General features: G+C 38.9%; 1 protein-coding gene across 1 annotated transcript in view; it reads right to left on the bottom strand.

Annotated features, from left to right (window-relative positions):
- Positions 1-762: 762 nt before the first annotated feature.
- Positions 763-19,338, bottom strand: part of LOC110379612 (uncharacterized) — a 111,117-nt gene continuing 92,541 nt past the window's right edge. Inside the window, exons 4-11 of the mRNA XM_021339348.3 lie at positions 6,806-6,970; positions 6,151-6,509; positions 5,962-6,058; positions 5,397-5,624; positions 5,069-5,190; positions 4,519-4,723; positions 3,785-3,935; positions 763-3,664 (exon numbers count right to left, since the gene is read on the bottom strand). Coding sequence (XP_021195023.3) covers positions 1,536-3,664; positions 3,785-3,935; positions 4,519-4,723; positions 5,069-5,190; positions 5,397-5,624; positions 5,962-6,058; positions 6,151-6,509; positions 6,806-6,970 — 3,456 coding nt within the window. The 3' untranslated portion in view covers positions 763-1,535. The remainder of the gene's footprint in view (positions 3,665-3,784; positions 3,936-4,518; positions 4,724-5,068; positions 5,191-5,396; positions 5,625-5,961; positions 6,059-6,150; positions 6,510-6,805; positions 6,971-19,338) is intronic.

Below are 19,338 nucleotides of genomic sequence, written 5' to 3'. Positions count from 1 at the left end.
CATTATGTCCTACTGAGCAAGGGCTTTCACTTCTATTTCAAAAATCGATGTTATGATTTAAAACTGTTTCTTTCAGGGACCATTTAACCCCCTTTCGGCTTTGTGGGTACTATTGTAACCTGGTATATACAACATGTAACGTAATTAACGCACACCCTCAAACACCCCAATTAGAATATTATCTTATAATCATAATACATACATTGAATTTTTAATTTAACATGTATATGCATTGTTATTTACTAAATTAGTTATACCAATTCTTGGAGAACTTTTTGGTCATACTACTACGCACGCAAATATCGCGCCGCGCGCCGCTCGACTCGACACAACATAACGAAACTACGGAAAAAGCCGACAATACACGAAGCCTTATTACTTTGAGTTACGGTCTATTTGAATTTGTTTTGACTGTACTGGGTTAATATGACAATAATTTCCGTAGTTTTAATTATTTTTGGGATAAAAAATTATCTATATTAAAAATGATATAAATCGATTCAGTAAACGATTCTGAACAAACTAATTTCAGGATGTGCGTTAATTAAGTTACATGTTGTATAAACAGTATTTTATTTAACCTTTCATTGTGTTCCAAAATTCAACTTGAATTACATCCATTTATTTATCTTGTCTTATTTTTATAGGTAAGTATAGTAGAGCATCTTAGATCAACTCGTTAACCTGTTTAACTTGAAATAAATAGGTATGGGTTTTTGGTTTAACCTGAAATACGGGCTTTATTCAAATGAAATACCAATGAAACCATTTAATATATTTTATTATAAATGTACGTACAATATTATCTACATTATATACACAGCAGGCATTCATTAATTACATTATCAAAATATATTTCAATATTTCCTGATACAAGACTATACAAAGTCATCGTTTGATGCAGCACTAGTCACATAGGTACTTATATAGACCTAAATGGGCAGCTCACATAGTTAGCACTCGACGAATTGTAGCTATTCACCTAATGAGGGATTTACACCCTGCTAGCTAACTTCGCGCAGAACACTTATCATACTATCAATGTGAGCCGATCCTTAAAGACACTATGACAAATATCTAACGTTAAATAGAATTTAATAGCGAGCGATTGGTATATATACGTCCTACATTAATGTATAATTAAGGACAAAATTATTAAAGTTATATCCCATTGATACATCCATCTACATTATATCATAAAGTTGAAACTATTCTTACGTCTTTGGAATTACATCACCAAAACAACTCTGGTTATGGTCACATATTATAATTTTCAAGGCGGGATTCACAAGATACCTAGTTCTTACATTATCTATATGAAATTATAGCGTCTTACAAATGTAGTAAGTATACATTCTGGTTCAAACGTAGTTCATAACATCGAGATTAAAATATTTCAACGTTTATAACAAATTTGTTCCACACAGATCATTGTTACTTTGACACATAGTACGCATTATGAATAATTTAAATATATTTCCATTTATCATTAATTTATTTTCTCGTTTATCCTTAATTTTGTGCTTGCGCAGCGTCTAAACGTAAGATTCGGACTCAGTGTCTGACTCGGAGCCCTCTAAAGCTATCATATCGTTTTGTCCCTTGGCGTCCGGGCCCTCAGAAGGCTCCCGGTACAGTCGCGGCACGGACTTCGAACGCGAGTTCTTATCGTCCTTGTTCACGTGCACTGGCTGGAACTTCTTCAACACTCGCTGATAAACCATTTTTCTTGGTGGGACTGGTGGCGGCATGTGAGGAGTCTTCTTATTATTGTTGTTGTGTTCATACTCCGAGTTGTTGTACTCGGGCTGGACCGCCGTAGGCGTCGCTTTGTAGATGTCAGAGGGAAACATGTTCGGCGACTTCATGTCGTGGTAAATGTCCCTTCTGCGGTTGTACACAGACGTGTATAAAGGATCTATGTATTGAGTGGTGTAGCAATTCTCGAAAGAATTCTCACTCGCAGGTGACTCGGTCGATCGGCTGTTGAATGAGTTTTGCGGCTGGTATAACGTGTCGCTGCTGCTCGAGTCACTGTGAAGAATAATGTTCGCCAGAGACTTTGATTGGTTTAATTTGTTTGTATTGTAATTACGTAGCCTTGACTTCTTGTTTTCGTCTGAATTGTTATTGTGAATGTTGTCGACGTAAGAATATGAGTTTTGTAAAGGATTCGGATTCTGATTTTTGTCTTGTTCTCTGTTTGCCGGTGGAGCGGTGCAGCTCTTGGTGCACATGTGTGCAGGATCAAACCGTCTCTTGCGACAGCAATTAGTCATGTCATAATTGCCGTTGCGCAATTTCTCCGCGTTTGCTAGCGCTTCTTCGCTGACTTCTAAGCTCTTTGTTCTAGCTGCTTGACGAGTCCAGTCATTTCGTGTAAAAATGGTGGCTGCCGGTGTTAAATTCCCATCATTCTTAGATTTCGATGTTTCTCCATGTTTCTTTGTCGTTGGAGCATGGTAGATATTCTCTGTAATGCAGTTGCTCGTTTTGCTGGTATAGTTAGCACTCTTCTTCTCCCATCCGGTATAAACTCGGGCATAATTCGTGTTTGTAACTGTTTCTGCTTGCGTTTGATATTGATTCTGTCGTTGGATATTTTCTGTAAACATGGCTAGATCGTGTATGTTGCTATACACAATATTTTCTTGACTAGAAACCAGGTCGCGTTTGTTTTCGATATTTTCTTGTTTTGCTTCTAAAAGATTATCGGAGCTCTTGGCTCTGCTGAAGTTTTTGTTATTGATATTTTTATTTGTTTCTTGTGTCTCAGCGAACATGCTGTAGACCTTTGAAGTGCGGGCTGCTTTAGAAACGTTACTTCTCGGTGGTTTTTGTGGCTCTAATCCCGTGATATATTTTGCTGGGCTCTGGTCGTAAATATCAGCCGTTGATCGCTGCAGTGCCGTTTTAGATACATAATTTCTTTCATCTATGCCATTGGAAATACCAATATTTATTGAATTATGTACATATCTTTCTCCTATATATGGCGTTGTGTATAACTCATCACTGACGGTACTATACAGTTCGGCTTTGTTCGAATATATGTTTTGCCTTTGACTAACTTGAGGCAATCCACTGACGTTGTGATTGTCGATGTTGTATCGCGCGACAAGTTTAGACTCCTGCTGCATGTTGCAAGTGGGGGCCGATAAACTGTGAAGGATATTCCTCGGTGCAGGACTGTTTCCTCCATTGCTGTTTGAATCATCTTCAGAAAGCGTTAATCCAGAGTCTCGGCTTAGTGACAGCTTTTCCTTACGTGGTGTGGATAGTTCCATGGAATCTAAGGATATACCAACTGAATGGAGGCTATCACTTTCCTCAGCTCCCGAATCTAGTAGAGCATTCGAGGTTTCAGGGCTTCCATTACCCAGTAGACCAGCGATCTGTGGTCCGAACAGGGCTTCGGCTTTCACAATGAGGAGTTCTACTACCATTGGCACTGCTTTGGGAGCTTTGTCACAAGGTGTGTTGGGCCAGAGTAGACTGGGACCAACGCAAACACCGAGATTCATGGGGCACATGAGATTTATGTTGGATTTCTTAGCGATGGCTTGCAGCAGACATATGAAGTAGGTCAGCATGGTGTAGTGAGCTTTGGGCAACTTCAGCAGGAGTGAGCGCACGGCTGTTACCTTTTCGTTCTGGGATAAAGCTGAAACAAAAAGAAAATGTTAATGATATTCTACGATATCAATTTTATTTTCATAATAAATCACTGAATGTACTTTCAATGATGTATTCTAAATATAGCATATAATATAGTGAAACTTACTCAGCACTTGCAGCCACGCCGGGTACAGATCTGCAGAGAGTAGTGGCTGCGGCAACGCGCGGAAGAATTCCTTGACCAGGGCAGCAAGTAGCAGCACTGGTGCTCGCTCCAGTTCTGGACAACTTTCCGCCCATGGACCCAATGTGTCCAGCTGTAACAATACAAGGGATTATTACTATAAATGTATGAGTTGAATATGCTAGACAAAAAGCTGATCCATAAACACCAGCCAGAAAAGACCTTTACAATAGGATACAATCGCTAAAAATAAACTGATATAAATGTCGGTGAATATTTCTCGATATCTCCGTGTCGGATCTACCGTAATGGCACAGATTACTAGTTACTGCGGCAATTGGAAAATAATATGGTATAGCAATTTACTTGAGAGTGAGACTCCCCTATGTATTCACTTATGTTCTACCCCCTAAGTACTCCGATTATAGCCTCTGCTACGAACATTTTTCTCCTGATGAGTGATGGGAAATTATCAAATAACTCCTCCCGCTGTAGGTTACTAAAGCTGACTAAAGCCCATCATATTCCTCTGTAGGCCTTTTAGGTACCAGGACAGGGCCGCGGTAACTTTTTCGAACAATCTCGACCTCTCAGCCTCTGCTACGAACCTAAACCTCGCATTATGAACTTTAATGAATGTAAATGTATATTAATTATTAAAGATATCGTATATGATAGATAGTGAAACCTTATGATGATATGTGTATGAGTCTTACCTTATCTCTAAGCAGTCTAAGCGCTTTAGCATTAGCACTCCTGCGGAAGACGCCGTGGGTGAGCGGCGCGAGGGCTCGCAGTCGGCGCAGCGCCAGCAACAGCGCGGGCGGGGGAGCGCCACCACACAACCGCGTCAGCGCCACGCCAAACAGTCGCGTGCCGCGCCGTAGCAGCCGCAAGCCGCGTCCGCCCGTCGTGTTGCCGCTGTTGACAACAAATGCTTCATGTTATAAAGGGAACCAGGTACTTTGTATTTATATTTCCTCGTATATATAATCTCCTTATGTAAGAACACCCGATAATCGGCTAGGACGAATTTATCTATTTATTTATTTATTACTTCTTGCACATACAGTACAATGGTGGACATAAGGCCTAAGGCGCTCTCTACTAGTCTACCATAGCCTACCATATATTTTAGAATTCCAATACAGTGAAAAGGGGATAGTGGAAACATACATCGTGTGTCATCAATTATTTGACTGAAATTCTACTTTATAATAGTATTAACGGTAATAATTTGGTATAATAGACAATTGTGATACGTACTTTTTTAATCCCTGATTCTTCTTTCGCAATTCAAAGACCAGACCGCAGGGGTTATTCTTAGCGTTAACGTGTTCTAGATCAAACCCGTCTTCATTTGATAACGTCTGCCTTATTCTTGACATCTGAAAACAAAACAAGAACCATTTAGTAACGAGCTTGTTAATTAACAGAAAGCCACTGGACTATTTGATAAAATGCATTTCAGAATATCCAAAGAATCTGCACAGTATTTTAATCTTCATTCCGTGCTCAATTTGGGTGGTTCAAGACTACATGCACCCTTTTTCACAAAACAAAATGTAATTAAAAATGAAGTTGATATCGTTACCTGCACAGCATGTGGTCTCTCGATGCCCCTCAGCGGCGTGGGCGGCGCGTCTCTCGCCGTGCGCACGCAGAGAGTGAACTCCGTGGCGGCTCCGAACCTCGCGTCACTTTCGTGCTCGTCGTGTTCACCGTCAGCCTCGGGCTCCGTGCTGCCGCTTTGTAGCACGTGCAGTGCTTGTCGCACCACGCAGCGAGCACTCATCTCAGGATTCACTGATACCGTCTTACACTGGAAAGGAAGGGGCTTGTTACGACTAGTGTTACGAGGATAGATTTCAATGACGATGGGCGAGTAAAACCCCATCAAACGAGGTTTCTTCGATCTTCAGAGAAGTAATGAAATGACAAAAGAAAACTAGGTGCAAATCATCCACTCCTCAGTCATAAGGGACCAACCACTTTCTTTAGAGTTGTGGTTGAAACTCGTGGCTTCGTACGTGAAACGGCAAATATGATATTACGTAAAAATATGAATAGATGAAGATTTAACAGTTAACGATTAACACGCAATGTGCTTTGAGCGATTAAGTAACAAGAATTGCGTGATGTTAAAAATTAATACTCACAAATTCTATCGATGTCGTTGCATCTTTGTAGAAGATCTGGATGTTCGTCGATTTTGGTTCAGTGGCCAGTTGAGCGGTTAAAGCATTTTGGATTTTCCTGTTAAAAGAAAACAGTAGTCAGTCAGACAAAATGTATCATATAATCAATCGTTTCCATAACATAGAAATATGTATTCTGAAATGTCTTACCTATACCAGGTGTCTCTCGCAGCTTGGGTGGGGTAGATGGCAAGGTAGTTGGCAACACCAGTGACTGTCGGCCATCCGATCATGAAGCCTGTATCGTCACTGTCGGGCAAGGAGATCCACAGCTCTGCCAGTCGAACGCTTTCCTTGAGCTTGAAGCAATTGGTTCCCCTCGCCTTGCCGACGAGCAGGAGGTCGCTGAAGAGGAACAAGTGACGGTCGAGCGGTGGGGAGGTGGTGCCCAGAGGACTGAGCTGCACGGGAGCTTCCATGATGAAGGTACGTGGAGACAGGTTGCTGCTGCTTGCACTGATAGTACCACTGATGTCCAAACTCGGCCGCTTGCGCAAACTTTTCTGTTTCTGGAAATAGAATGAAGTTCAGCCTTTATTTCCTTGTCATCCAAACAAATGTTTTGGAAACTACAATGAAATTATGTCAATGTGTATATCTTCTGTACATGCATATCGTACCTACGTATCTTTTTGTTTGAAAAAAACCGATGACCGTTGTGATAATAAACTGCAGAATTTAAAAATAATGTTTTTGTATTTCTTGATTAACTTAGTAAAAACTGGTTCGCTTTGAGGAACCATGACATTCAAGCTCAAAGCTGGGATTCTGTTGATTAGTTAATAGAGTAAATGTTGCTAGTTACCTGAGCATGATGCGAGGCGAGGGCTGCGGGTGCGTCTGCGTCGTGCAGCGCGAGGTAGTCGTGAGGGAACAGGTCCTGGACGCGCTCCAGGTCCGACAGGCGCGCCGCCCGCCGCCGAGCGCAGCCTCCCCCCACCAGCCGCTCATATTGTGCCAACCGCTCGATCTGGAATAAGTAAAACAGACTCATGAGATATGGGCAACTGGGAGCTGGAGCACTTCGGAAAAGAAAATATGTATTACATAATTAATCTAGCTTTTTTTTTAAATGACCCCTGAGTGAGGGAGTGTCAGACTCTTACTGACTAAAAACCGTCGTGTGCCGTCTTAGGCCATTTATGTACTAGGACCGCGGTAATCCTTTCGCACAATTCCGCAGCCCCGGAAGGATAATCTATCTAGCTAAATACGTTAGCCACGGGGTTAAGTTAAAGAAGAGTCTACAAAACTGTGATCAACAGAAGGCTTTTTTTTAGCCTTATTATTCTTTTTGATCCGAAAATCCTGTGTGAAGATTGACATTTACTCATAACCTGTTACATCTAGTTACGTTATGAAAGCACGGGTCACAGTTAAACCAGCCATTATCTCTCATACAGCTCGTAATTCAAGCCGCTCTAAAAAGTATTTTAATTAACGTAACTGATACCCAGTACCGTTCCACGTTAACTGTTAGTTAGTGACATCTTGACGTGCATTATACCCTAGCTGCGTATGAGCATATCCGTTGAAGCATGCATGATAGTCATCAATTGTAACAAAGCTCAATCTAAATTCTCATCGCGTTGAGCGAGGGTCCTGTAGGCTCCTTCGCTAGTCTCTCAACCGTGTCCACGACAATGATATTTTATTATAATAGGGAGAAGGATCGTGAGAATATAAGTGGCATTGTAAGAAACTTACATCATAAGACCTCAAGAAAAGTTGTTCGTTGAATTGCATGCGATGTTTTGCTTGTTCTTGCATTCACACATACATTCTTTTACTTGTCAGAGGTCACGAATGAATACGCAACAATAAAATGAAGTTTGCTTTCTTGACAACCTTGGTTTACAACGTTTTACACATTTGCTCATCTGTTACTACTAAAATATTGTTGTTTTATCTTCCTAGCATTTCTATTACGATAGAAAAATCTCATGACAAACATGAGATAGAAATTAAAGAACTCTTTTTTAGTTTACTGAACCATGACGGTTATCAATCAAAGTGGGGTTCGTATTCGTTCATAACAATAATATGAAACGTTCGGTTTGTATGCAGACGTGTTCAGTGACTCGTAAAATTATGCGTTTGACTCGCAATGACCAACATTAGACTCAGTTACGTGCTGCGCTTCCATTATGTTCTGAGAAATGCGCTTGCGACTGTTAGATGCTAGCGGCGTAATATCCTGTGTTTTACGTTATGAAGATAAAAAAATAAATGCAACTGGGTGTTGAATCTGTTTGTAAGTAATAGTATATTCCATAAAAAAATTCAACAGCATGAAATAAAAGACGGGACTATCTAGAAAGCACCGTAGAAGTTTCTAGCCAACCTTCAGTAATGACACATTGCCTTACTAATAACCTTTGATTTTTATACAATTAATAAAAACCATTACCTACAGCAACTCATTAACTTTAATCTGTTCTAGGTATTTACGTGTTTTTGTTACAAAGCTTTGATTATGGTACAATAACAAAAAAATCCAGTTGATCGTTATTGACGGCTCCATTAAGGATGCCTACACAATATGGCGGTGACGCGGAGTTATTGTACTGTAAATAATTACATATTAATGTGCGCACAACCGCGAACTGACGCGATCACACTGATTTTCATTTGAATAGACAATCTGACAGTACCGTTATACGATCTTTGTACACAAATTAAACTATCTACCAACGTTTATGCCGTAAAATTAATCTCGCATATTTTCAATGAAATACGCCACGAATTAACAAAGACTATCAATTAAATTGTTCGGCAGTTAAGCAATAAAATTGGCACATGAAAAAAGGTTATTTCAATCAGACGTATAGTCTACGTGTGTTTGGCTATTTATTTGCCACATTGAATTACAGTAATTAATATTCAGTCAATCATTAATTTCAATTGTGTTTGTAATTATATCAGTATTCACCATTCAATTTAATTTCGAGATCTGTAATAAAGTTGTAACATTTTTACAGCCTCTGGTCTTAACAGTCGGATAACATAGAATGAAAAAACTTCTTAGAAAAGGCCTCGACCGGTTTTTGATAATAACGTCTAAATCTCTCCTGACAAAAGGCCCTAACTTTTTAAACCCTTACGTCTGAACCAATCCACGGAACCACATTCAAACTCCACGTTTTTTACAACCCGACAATTAGGCAAGTACTTAAAAGAGGATTAAGGTTTTTTGACAGAAAAAAAAACAGAACAAATGTTTTTGTTTTCGAGATAAAAACGAGAATTTTCTTAGAGATTATAAATCCTTTTTTTGGTACAGATATGGTTATGTTTGTCTGAATGAGCAGCGTTGGTTATTATTGGAAGGCACGCATCCAGAGCACAAACACGCGAGTGTTATCTATACGCGTTACACGGAACTGCACTTTCTAACTCAAATGTTTGCTTTACAGTAAGTGGGCTCGTAAGTTTTTAGATAACGACTGAACTGTCCTAAAACGAGATAAGGTGCGCGTGCGCCGAGCCCTTCGCCCTTCCTTAAGCTTTTTACCAAATTTCTTTATCGTGATTTTTACTATTTTTAGTGGACACGCCTCGTTGGTGTTCGAAATATTTTAAATGTCCCAGTTTATGTTTGGAAAGTGTCATAAACGTCCTAAAGTGGGTCGCGTACAATCTTTATTAGTTGGTATCTGTTTCGATAGTAAGTGGACTATGATAGGAGGTGTTCCGTCTTGCTACACGTTCCTACTTACGTAAGTAACGTATCAGTCGGTATTTCGCAAAGGAAGTTGAAAGTTGTCATCGTGTGGTGTACCGTGATTTATGTAACGTTACCGGTATTAAATACGAGACAAATTAGATTTATAAAAGATAAGACATTGACAGAGGTCACAGATATAAACGGGTTTATGAATACAGCATCCTTTGTTTTTATTTGATGTTGTGTTATAATCTTTATTAAAAACTTCCTGTTTCTCGCGGTTTCACTTGCAGCGAACAAGATTAGTGAACCTTGATAAAATATATGCCATGTCCTTCTTCGAGACCAATTTGCTTGTCTGTCGACCTAGAGATTTTTTCCATAAATAATGTTGTGTGAACGATATGGCAAGGAACTAATATTAGTAGAATCAAACCGTTCTTCCGATATTACGAACAAAACACAATATTACAATAACTCTGAAACCGAGTGCTAATAATGAACCCCTACCTGCTAAGAAAGTCATAAGCACGAAAATCCAGTTTCAATAATTAATAATTATTTATAGAAACAATTTCTTTAAATAAATCCATTATAAACTTTCTTCATTATCGCTAACAAGACATTTTGGTCAAAAATGCAGACATTATTAACAAACGAGCCATTTTGCGTCGGAAGGCGCCATAATTACGACTGAATTATCGCTTGACTTTGGTTTTTAAGGCAAATTTAATGCCATAAAGGTTATTAACGGTAATGCGGCATGCGTTCCGTTTCACGGAATGCGACGCGCGTGATTCATCGAGATTCGCGATCGCAGTTGGGACAAGGATGTGCAATACCGACGAATAGGGCCGTCCAACATTTACTTCAACTTTATTGCGCCAAAGGTTAACTCTATGATAAATCTATTTGTATTCATAAAGTTATTTTGCTTAGCTATAACTTTTAGAGGTAACAAATCCAATTAAACATGGGAATAATTTGAAGTGCCTTGAATCAGTGTTAAGGAATTCGTTGGTTTCTATAACGCATGCTCATGGTAATTAAATTCAGCAAGTGATTGGTAAATAAATAATTTTGATTGTCTTCATAAATTGAAAGGGAAATCGTTTATATTGTATTAATGTATGACGGTACATGAGGGGTACACAATGGTGTTTTCGTTGAGCTGTGTTGCTGCAAAGTTCAGGCGGAGTAAGGAGTATAAGTTATCGGGCGACATCGCGCGACATCGGGCGACATCGGGCGACATCGGACGACGTCGGGCGGGGTCGCCGCGGGTCGCCGCGACACATACTCCATTGTTACACCGCGCACAAGCGCCTACTCATCCTCCATGAAAACAATCCTAAGATCTCAGATAACATTTCACTTTTGGACAAAATACCGTTTAGTAAAAGTGATTTCTTTATCAAAGGTCAACGATAGAAACTAAACCACGAGTACGTTCTATTTACTCACCTACTTACAGACGTCAGTGCTATTTCTCATTCAGTTAGGTAATCAATTGCTGTCAAACGTTAGTATGTGTACATTTTTCATGCCAATACTAACACAATGGCCATATTATTGCTGTTCGAAAAAACATCGCGGTATCGATTTCCAGATAACGTTAAAATAATGAGTGCAGTATTGTTAATTCGATTAGGTAGACGTACTTTCCGAATGACCTGAATAGAGACGTACTCGTTGCATCCTGTTAATAGAATAAGTGGTAACTAGAACAGAGGGCTAGTGTTTGTACAAGAAAGTCTGATAATTGTGTTAATTCTGATGCTAAGTTATTACGGGGCGCGCGAGTTACAGAATATTGGGTACACAAATACTATGCGTAAGAGATGCTTCTCGGCGCGTTTATGTCTTTTGTAAGAATATTAATTCGTACATCAAACAAACGGGATTATTGTGAAATGGAACACAATTTTAGACTTTAATCTTGCTTCTGTCTTATTGTCCTACTCACTCTGACCTATAAGACAAGAACCATTTGTCAAGACGGTAAACAAGGTATGTATGAAATAATGTCAAGTAATTACGAGTTGAAGGCGAATGCTCATAAATCATGTGGAAAGCAGCGTTGTTACCAAAGAAGACATCAAGCGTGGAATTTTCGATTGGGAATGATATAGGACTGGCGCGGTGATTCGGAATAATGCATTCTGGGCCGAATCACGGCACGCAGGAGATTGCGGTCAACGGCCTTCTTACACAGCCCCCGAGCCTCCTCCACAACATTCATTTAAAACAAGGACGGGGAAAAAACCTCATGAAACTTAACAATCTTTCAAATAAGATGGCAAGTTGGATCGCGTTCGGAACTCCACAATTAATGGCAACGATAAAACATTATTCGCGCACACAATGCCCACTAATTTAACTCGCCGTTGGGAATGCTCTTAACATATTGTCCTGAACGTAAAATAAAGTACACAAATGCAGTTAAAGATGAGAACAGCTTGTGATAATAGCGTACTATTAAACTGTTTATTTACTCCGTGCATTTAAACAAAAGAGTTTCAGTTAACCCTTTAGTTGGTCATAAAAAACCACTTATCTGCGAATGTTAGTACTTGTGAACAACAAATCGAAGAATATCTTTTATAGCATTTATTGCGATAGCATTAAGTAAATATCAATCTTAGCAATCTTATTGTGATCAGAAAGAATGACAGCTTCAATAACTCTGAAGTTCGGAGGCGTGAAAATCACACACATATTTAGCAATTTCGTACATAGACATATGTTAAGCGGCCAGAACTATTGCCTAACAATTAAATGGCAAGCTCGAAGAATACGCATCATTACACATTAACAAAACCCCTTGTAAATTGAGTGACGGCACGTCAAACGTGTTACGTCACGACATAGTTAACAATAGTTCGGCTTGGGCGTCAATCACGCTTGGAGACGTTTTTAAATAAGTCCATGGGAGAAAGTGCATCGCCGGGGGCAAGCTCGTAACGAAGCCTCGAAGCCTCGAAGCCTCGAACCTGGAGATGACGGGTAATTGTGCCTCGGAACTGCCCCCGCGGGTCACCGCCTCGCTGACCACACATCCATGCCCCTTCGCACCTAATGCGGTAACACCACTGATTGGGACGCCTCTAATGCAACGCCTTTTACACTGACAGCTTTGATTAGATTGTGTTACCTAAACTTTTTCAAAATTATATACTTAGTTACAAAATCGTGTGACGTTACATCATTCTATCAGATAACCCTAAAGGGCCAAAGCTCACAGATAAAGCAGTTAAAGTAAAGATTTATTTAAACGTTCATTTCTGACGTTTACTGCATCTATTACCTAACAAAACTTTACGAGCATAAAAGTGGAAAAAAAATTATTTTACGTAATAATCGCGTTAGACAGGTAGAATATTTATTACTGAAAATCCGATTGGGCTAAGAGTAAAATCTGAATCCCGTTAAATATTTGATCGGATTTACGTCAACTTATGATACATGGGGTAAAGGTTTTAAGACGGAGGTGACAGCTGCCTGCATCTACGATTTTTACGCATCGATATTTTTTGGTAACTTTTATGTAAGTGTAATTAATTTTAGAAGTTCGAGGTCAGGTGACATAAATATTCTTAGTTCGTCATTTGTCTTGATCATTGGCTCGTGGTCATTCTGTTACATCACGCAGCACGTACTTCTAATCACATCTATAGGTTTCCCAGAATGATGACGAGTGCTGTGGCGGTTACCGCAAAAGTAAGCAAACCACCGATAACTCAGTTTCCCGCTTTCTCTTTGCGTAACTCGAAGCATTGTTTTAATAACATCACTAATTTACACGTAGCTGTTGATTTATCGATATTTCCACATCGATTAACTCGCTCAAGTTAGATTTATGCTGAAAATACTAGTCACATAAAATTTTATATTTGCTAAAATTACTACCGGGTTTAAGTTTCGGAGCATTGCTTAATAACTCACACGGTATTTCCCTACTGAAACAAATGCTTCATTGGTTCAAAACTCTGTCACAATACACTAAATATTTCAGCAGATATTAAATTACAACTAAAACAGCAATTCTAAAATCTGTCTGTATATGTCTGTACGTTTCATATTTAGCACATTTTCATTAGCATACAGATAAAACTGATTGTTGTCTCGCATGATAATGAAATTACATAAAACGATGAGAAAGTATCGGACCGAGGAAGTAGAGGCATGGCGTTGGCGTGTCAATATTAGAACCGATGCGATGGCCGATGTGCCACTTTTGTGATTACGTAAACCACGCTAAGTTGTATTTAGATTAGTCGGCAAACATGATAAATGACGCGTTTCAGTGTTTCTTCATGTTATCTTACGTTTAAGTTCTAAAAAGTATCCTGACTTCCTACTGTATTTGAAAGTAAAATGAATCTACTGTTTGTCTTTTTACACGGCTATGTTACTAAACCAAGTTTTTTCTAGAACGTCTTTAATAATCCGTAGAAAAATGTATATTAGGGTCACTTAGTGTGCTTATTTAACAGCACACAACAATAACCAACTTTAACTTGACTCCTGACATTAAAAGGTTTAACTATTGAAAATGCTTTACCGATGCTTGCGTCTGTTGCGTAATTACAAATTATACATGGTTTAAACACGTAGCGAATACACTCAGAATAAGGACATAGCATCGCCTTGAAAATAAAAATTATCAATAATTATGAACAATTGCGCGATGAAACAATCACGAGCTAACCAACAGATTTCAATGTGTATATAATCAAATCATATTCTTTATACATCTTGTATATAATTTATAAGCGTATAAAAAGTTTTTAGGTACACTTCGAACTAAAAATTCGTGCGTTCCAAATGTCAAAATACTAGTAGCAGTTCGAAAAAGGTGTAATCGTGATTTATGAAAAAATATAAATACAGATTGAGGAAGATCGATGACCACTTATCGTAAGCAGGTTTCTATGACTTCTCGTAACTATTTGGGAACTTAGGTACCTAAACCTTAACATTTAGGAAACGGTTTAAAAAAAATCAAGATATTTTTTATGGAATATTTTCTACCAGTTTTTACGGAGCAATTTATCATAGCATTTATTTTACATCACTATAAAAATACTTTTTTGTGGAGTCAAAACTGTAGGGACGTATCTTCCGCCCCCGGCTATCCCCAAGGACGCAGTGGAGCGAGTCATGGTCACCGCTCCATGATTCCCGGAATATCGTTTAAACGCTGCGTACACGCAACTGACGCGAATAATGATGTGTCAGCGCTTTTTTAACCATTTTTTATAAACTAGCTGAAAATATTACTGTGGGACAATCTTAAGGAATAAAAGAAAGCTATAAAATATGCCTCATAATATAAGAATTTTTCCTAACTGCTAGATACATAAGTGTGATTGCATCTACTTTATTTCCAAAATGCCTTTTTGTGTAACGGAATGTCTGGTTTTTATTAGTCATCTAAGTACTTCGTAACGGTTACTTTTTGTCCAAATTGACCCCGAAGGAATTCGTCGTTTTTATGATTTTCAAGGAAGCGGTAAGCCGCAAGAGTTTTGGAACTACCTGATTTTATACCATCATTGCAACCGTTAAGAAGGACAAGTTTGATGAACTGGAAAGCATCAGATATATCCATTTGCGTTATTTTTTTTTTGTTTTCTTCCCAGTTGAGGTTTTGTTCCCGGTCACGTAATACCATGGACAGGCACGAGCGGCGGACGTGTCCTCCCGATGTAGATCAGTGGCCATCCTCCTTCCCTACCCGAGCCGTCACGTCCCACACTTGACTCACGACCACCTCGCTTCTACTCAGACGTCACATCTCACAGATTCCACCAAGATAACACCCCTCACTTCCTTCCTCCTTACTCATTCTTAACAAGCAATTTACTTTATAACAAAACAAAATAATAAACTGGTAATTGCCTGCTGTAAGCGAGGATTTATTATTCTTTCGGTTCGTTTTCATGAATATTTTTCAAATGACTCCTGGCTTTGTAAATGTACTCGTTACTTAACAATTACCCGAGCATTTGTTGAATGTTACCGTGGAGGGTACAAAGCGCAGTCAGATCACCGCAGGACGTCGACTAATGACTGCGGACGGTCCTGACGTCACGCCGGGGGGTCACTAAACTTACTTGTTCTAACACGTGTTGGCGCAACGTTATCTTTAGATAGGCCGGTGCACTACGCATTGCAGTGGGAACATATTTTTAGATCGAATCCTTTGGGAACGTTGCGTACGTGACTATTTTTTGAACGCATTCGCAATTATTGACGAATTACGTGACTGCGTGTACTTCCTACACAAAACTGTTTCATAGAAGCTCGCATAGTGATGCTTCCACGGTGTTGTTCGGTGTTGTGGGAACCGACAGAGATGCACAATGATGCGAGCCCTATTAGCCGCCGATCGGCGCGGGCGCAGCAACAAACAGTGTTCCGCGAACCCAGAACAATGGTGGGTAATTTTGTAATGTCTTCTTATTACCATGCATGACGCAACGCACTCTCGTATACTCGTCCCATGTATTCCTATGATTAATTATTATTCATACAATGCAATAGCTTATTGCATTTCAGCACTTCTTGTTGCTTTAAATCTAAAAATATGCCATTCACGTAGGAAGAGAACTGTGTCACAATTGAAATTGTCTTAGACCCACTAAAGCGTACAAAATGAACTTTCGTTTGTTAAGGTATGGAACACAAAGCACTCATAATTGCTGGTTTTATAGTGGTACCCGCCTACAGGTGTGTTCTGCGCTAAATTTATCGTCGCATCATTTGGGAGATCCCATCTTGCACATGTTGTATCAAAATATTTAATTAGTATTTCCCTTACAAGAGCATGGAGCGGGCGCGTGCTCGCAGGTCAAGTTTTTGCTCCACTTACTAATAACTCCAAGACATCTTGAGACTCGTCTGCATCGCAATTTAAGGAACAAGCACTTAAATAAATTCGTAAGTGTTTTGTTTCGTTCGCCATTATGTCTGTCCACGAGAAGTATTTTTTTCAAGTTTACTGCCGATCAGATGCGTTTGTAGATGACAGGTGCGCTAACTAGTTGTACTTATTAATATTTATAAAGGCTATTACTAGACAATAGGTGCTGAACACGTTAGTCTAACAAAAAGTAATTTATGCATGAAATATTTTAAGTGTTTAAGAGCGTAATTAATAACTATGTTCGCATTCTAATACCTATGTAGTTTACATTTATCATGATAATAACTGTAGCATTTGTTAGACAGACCAGTTGCTGTATGTAGGCTACAATTAGATGCGCTTTCGAAGTGAAGTTATGAACAGTTTAATGAGATGCATCTAAACAATACATTATTCATATGGACCTTGTTTACATCTATTTCACCTTTGTTGAGAACGCCCCTCGTGACAGAGAAACAATTGCCTAGTAGTACTGCGCACTTCTCAGAAACGTTATAATGTAGGAGTTGCATTTCAATTAGAAAGTGCAAAAATAACTTCACAACTTCAGAAATACATAACATATCGATTCTGACGATTAATAATAATCGCAGATTATTCGATACCAGTACCGTTGGCTACTTTAAAACAAAGCGAATCGATGCTAAGATATAATTTAATCAACAGTATCGATCAATCACTAGTTACGTACCGCGTCTCAACTAAATGGACTTTTGGGTTACGGGCCCATAAATCTGGTTCAAACTGGATAATTACGGAACAATTATGAAATACGTTTCAATCTATCGTATCTTCGATGGTTCATACGTTGAGCCTTTCCAATTACTTATGTAATATGAGGTACAAATTATAGTATAACACGAAGATTCGGGACGGAGGTTGGTGGAGCTTCGCGTCAGGTCTATTCTTTGGGTAATTATGAAGCTTTGGGGTTCAGGTAAGAATGGAGCGCTGCCTTTGAATGGGTGTTCTGTTTATTAGCGGTCTCCTAAACAAGGAAGACGTCAATCGCTTTTGTGATCCTCCGGCCATTTGTTTACTGTTTCAAACAGCTTTGTATTACTACGAAAGCGGTCGTACTCTCTTTTTAAGTCCAGATTGTTGCGATAACGAATGATACAGACAAATGTTTTGCTTTGGAGGTGAGTCTAGACTAGATACGATTGTTTTCATAATATTTTTGTTTTATGTTTATTACTATGTAGTCATAACTGTCCATTGTTGAGGTTTGGTATATGCATATTTTATTTAGCTAGTCATACTTGTGGATTCGTCAGGAATTGACAACATCAGCTATTTGTACACCACATACTACTGCTGCTACGTGGAAACTATTGGTGTATTGTCAACGTAAATAAGTGAATTAAAAAGGAGGAAATATTTCATTGTTTATCTCATTCAATAGTCAGATTGTATAGCTATTATACTCAGAAGAAAACAATTAATCAGTAACACACAATAAGCAAATAAATTCCTGTGAATGCATTCAACATTATTTACATATTTGGCAGTTTCAGAGGCAAAACAAATTTCTTCTGATTCATATCTGATCAGACTCATAATTCCGCGTGAATTATGCATGCGTTGTCAAGCATTGTATTACATGATATTAATCGTCTGTCCCGGCTGACAACATCGCAAATCCATTGGACGTTTTTTTCATTCACACCGATCGATACATTATGCACTCAGTTCCTGGGAACTAAAGACTATGTTTATTAAACAATTTGTGTATTTACAAATACAACACACTCGTGTTTTGCATGATGAATATTTGATATCATGGTAGTGGATCTATAATACTCTGATTGATATTAGAAAAAAATTTGGTAGTATAAGTGAGTTATAGATACAGACAGATAAACAGGTCATAGAAAAGTCGATATCAGTGCCGGTTTTAAAGCATTACCTTTGATAATCAGATAACAATTACAGTAAAATAATAACACATATCGTAGTTCGTAGTACAAGCGTTAAGGAAAATACCAAGACAGACAGGTGGCTTAATTGCTAGCATTAAGTCGGACCCTGGCGCAATTAAGGTCGCCAGATGCATTACAAAAACAGGATGCTTAGAAACTTGACGCATTGTCGACAACTATTGAATCACACTGTAGCTAAAAGAAATCGATTGTCGACCGGCCTTGTCATAAATAATAGAGTTTGATTCAAACCACCATTGTTTAGTTGACAATACGGGTGTCTAAGTGTTAAAAATATATTAGCATAATATTTTAATCAAGTTGAATACATGCAACAAGACACTAAGAAAGTAAGTCTATCTATAAGATATACTAAACGTTTTCTAAGTAAAATCCTGTACAGTAGTCAACAGTAGGAAGCACTCACATGCATCATAAGTCCTTTGTGTAGGCAAGTAGTAGTCACTGACACGGGAACATCACAAGCGGGGTCACGTAGGACCCTTGTTTATGTTATGAACAATTGTCACTGTACGCGAGCGTCGGGTACGGACGTGCGTCCCGGAGCGCGGCGCGGTGAGGACTGCGCGCCTGCCTGCGCCTGCGACGCTGCGCGCATCGCCCGCCCTAACGCGCATGCGTACTACGCCCGCCCGCCTAATTTGTTAATTGCTCCATAGTTTTCAAGTTTAAGTTGTTAATATTACTTTTGTTGATTGATAGTATTTTGTTGTAATTGATTCTTGAATTTTTACATGATGTATACTTTACTGTATATGTTATTATTTTTATATATGTCTATGTATTATAATTATGTT

Source organism: Helicoverpa armigera, chromosome 18, assembly GCF_030705265.1.
Source record: "Helicoverpa armigera isolate CAAS_96S chromosome 18, ASM3070526v1, whole genome shotgun sequence".
Taxonomy (NCBI): Eukaryota; Metazoa; Arthropoda; class Insecta; order Lepidoptera; family Noctuidae; genus Helicoverpa; species Helicoverpa armigera.
The sequence above is the reverse complement of the archived record's forward strand: the minus strand, read 5'-3'. Positions and strand labels throughout refer to the sequence as shown.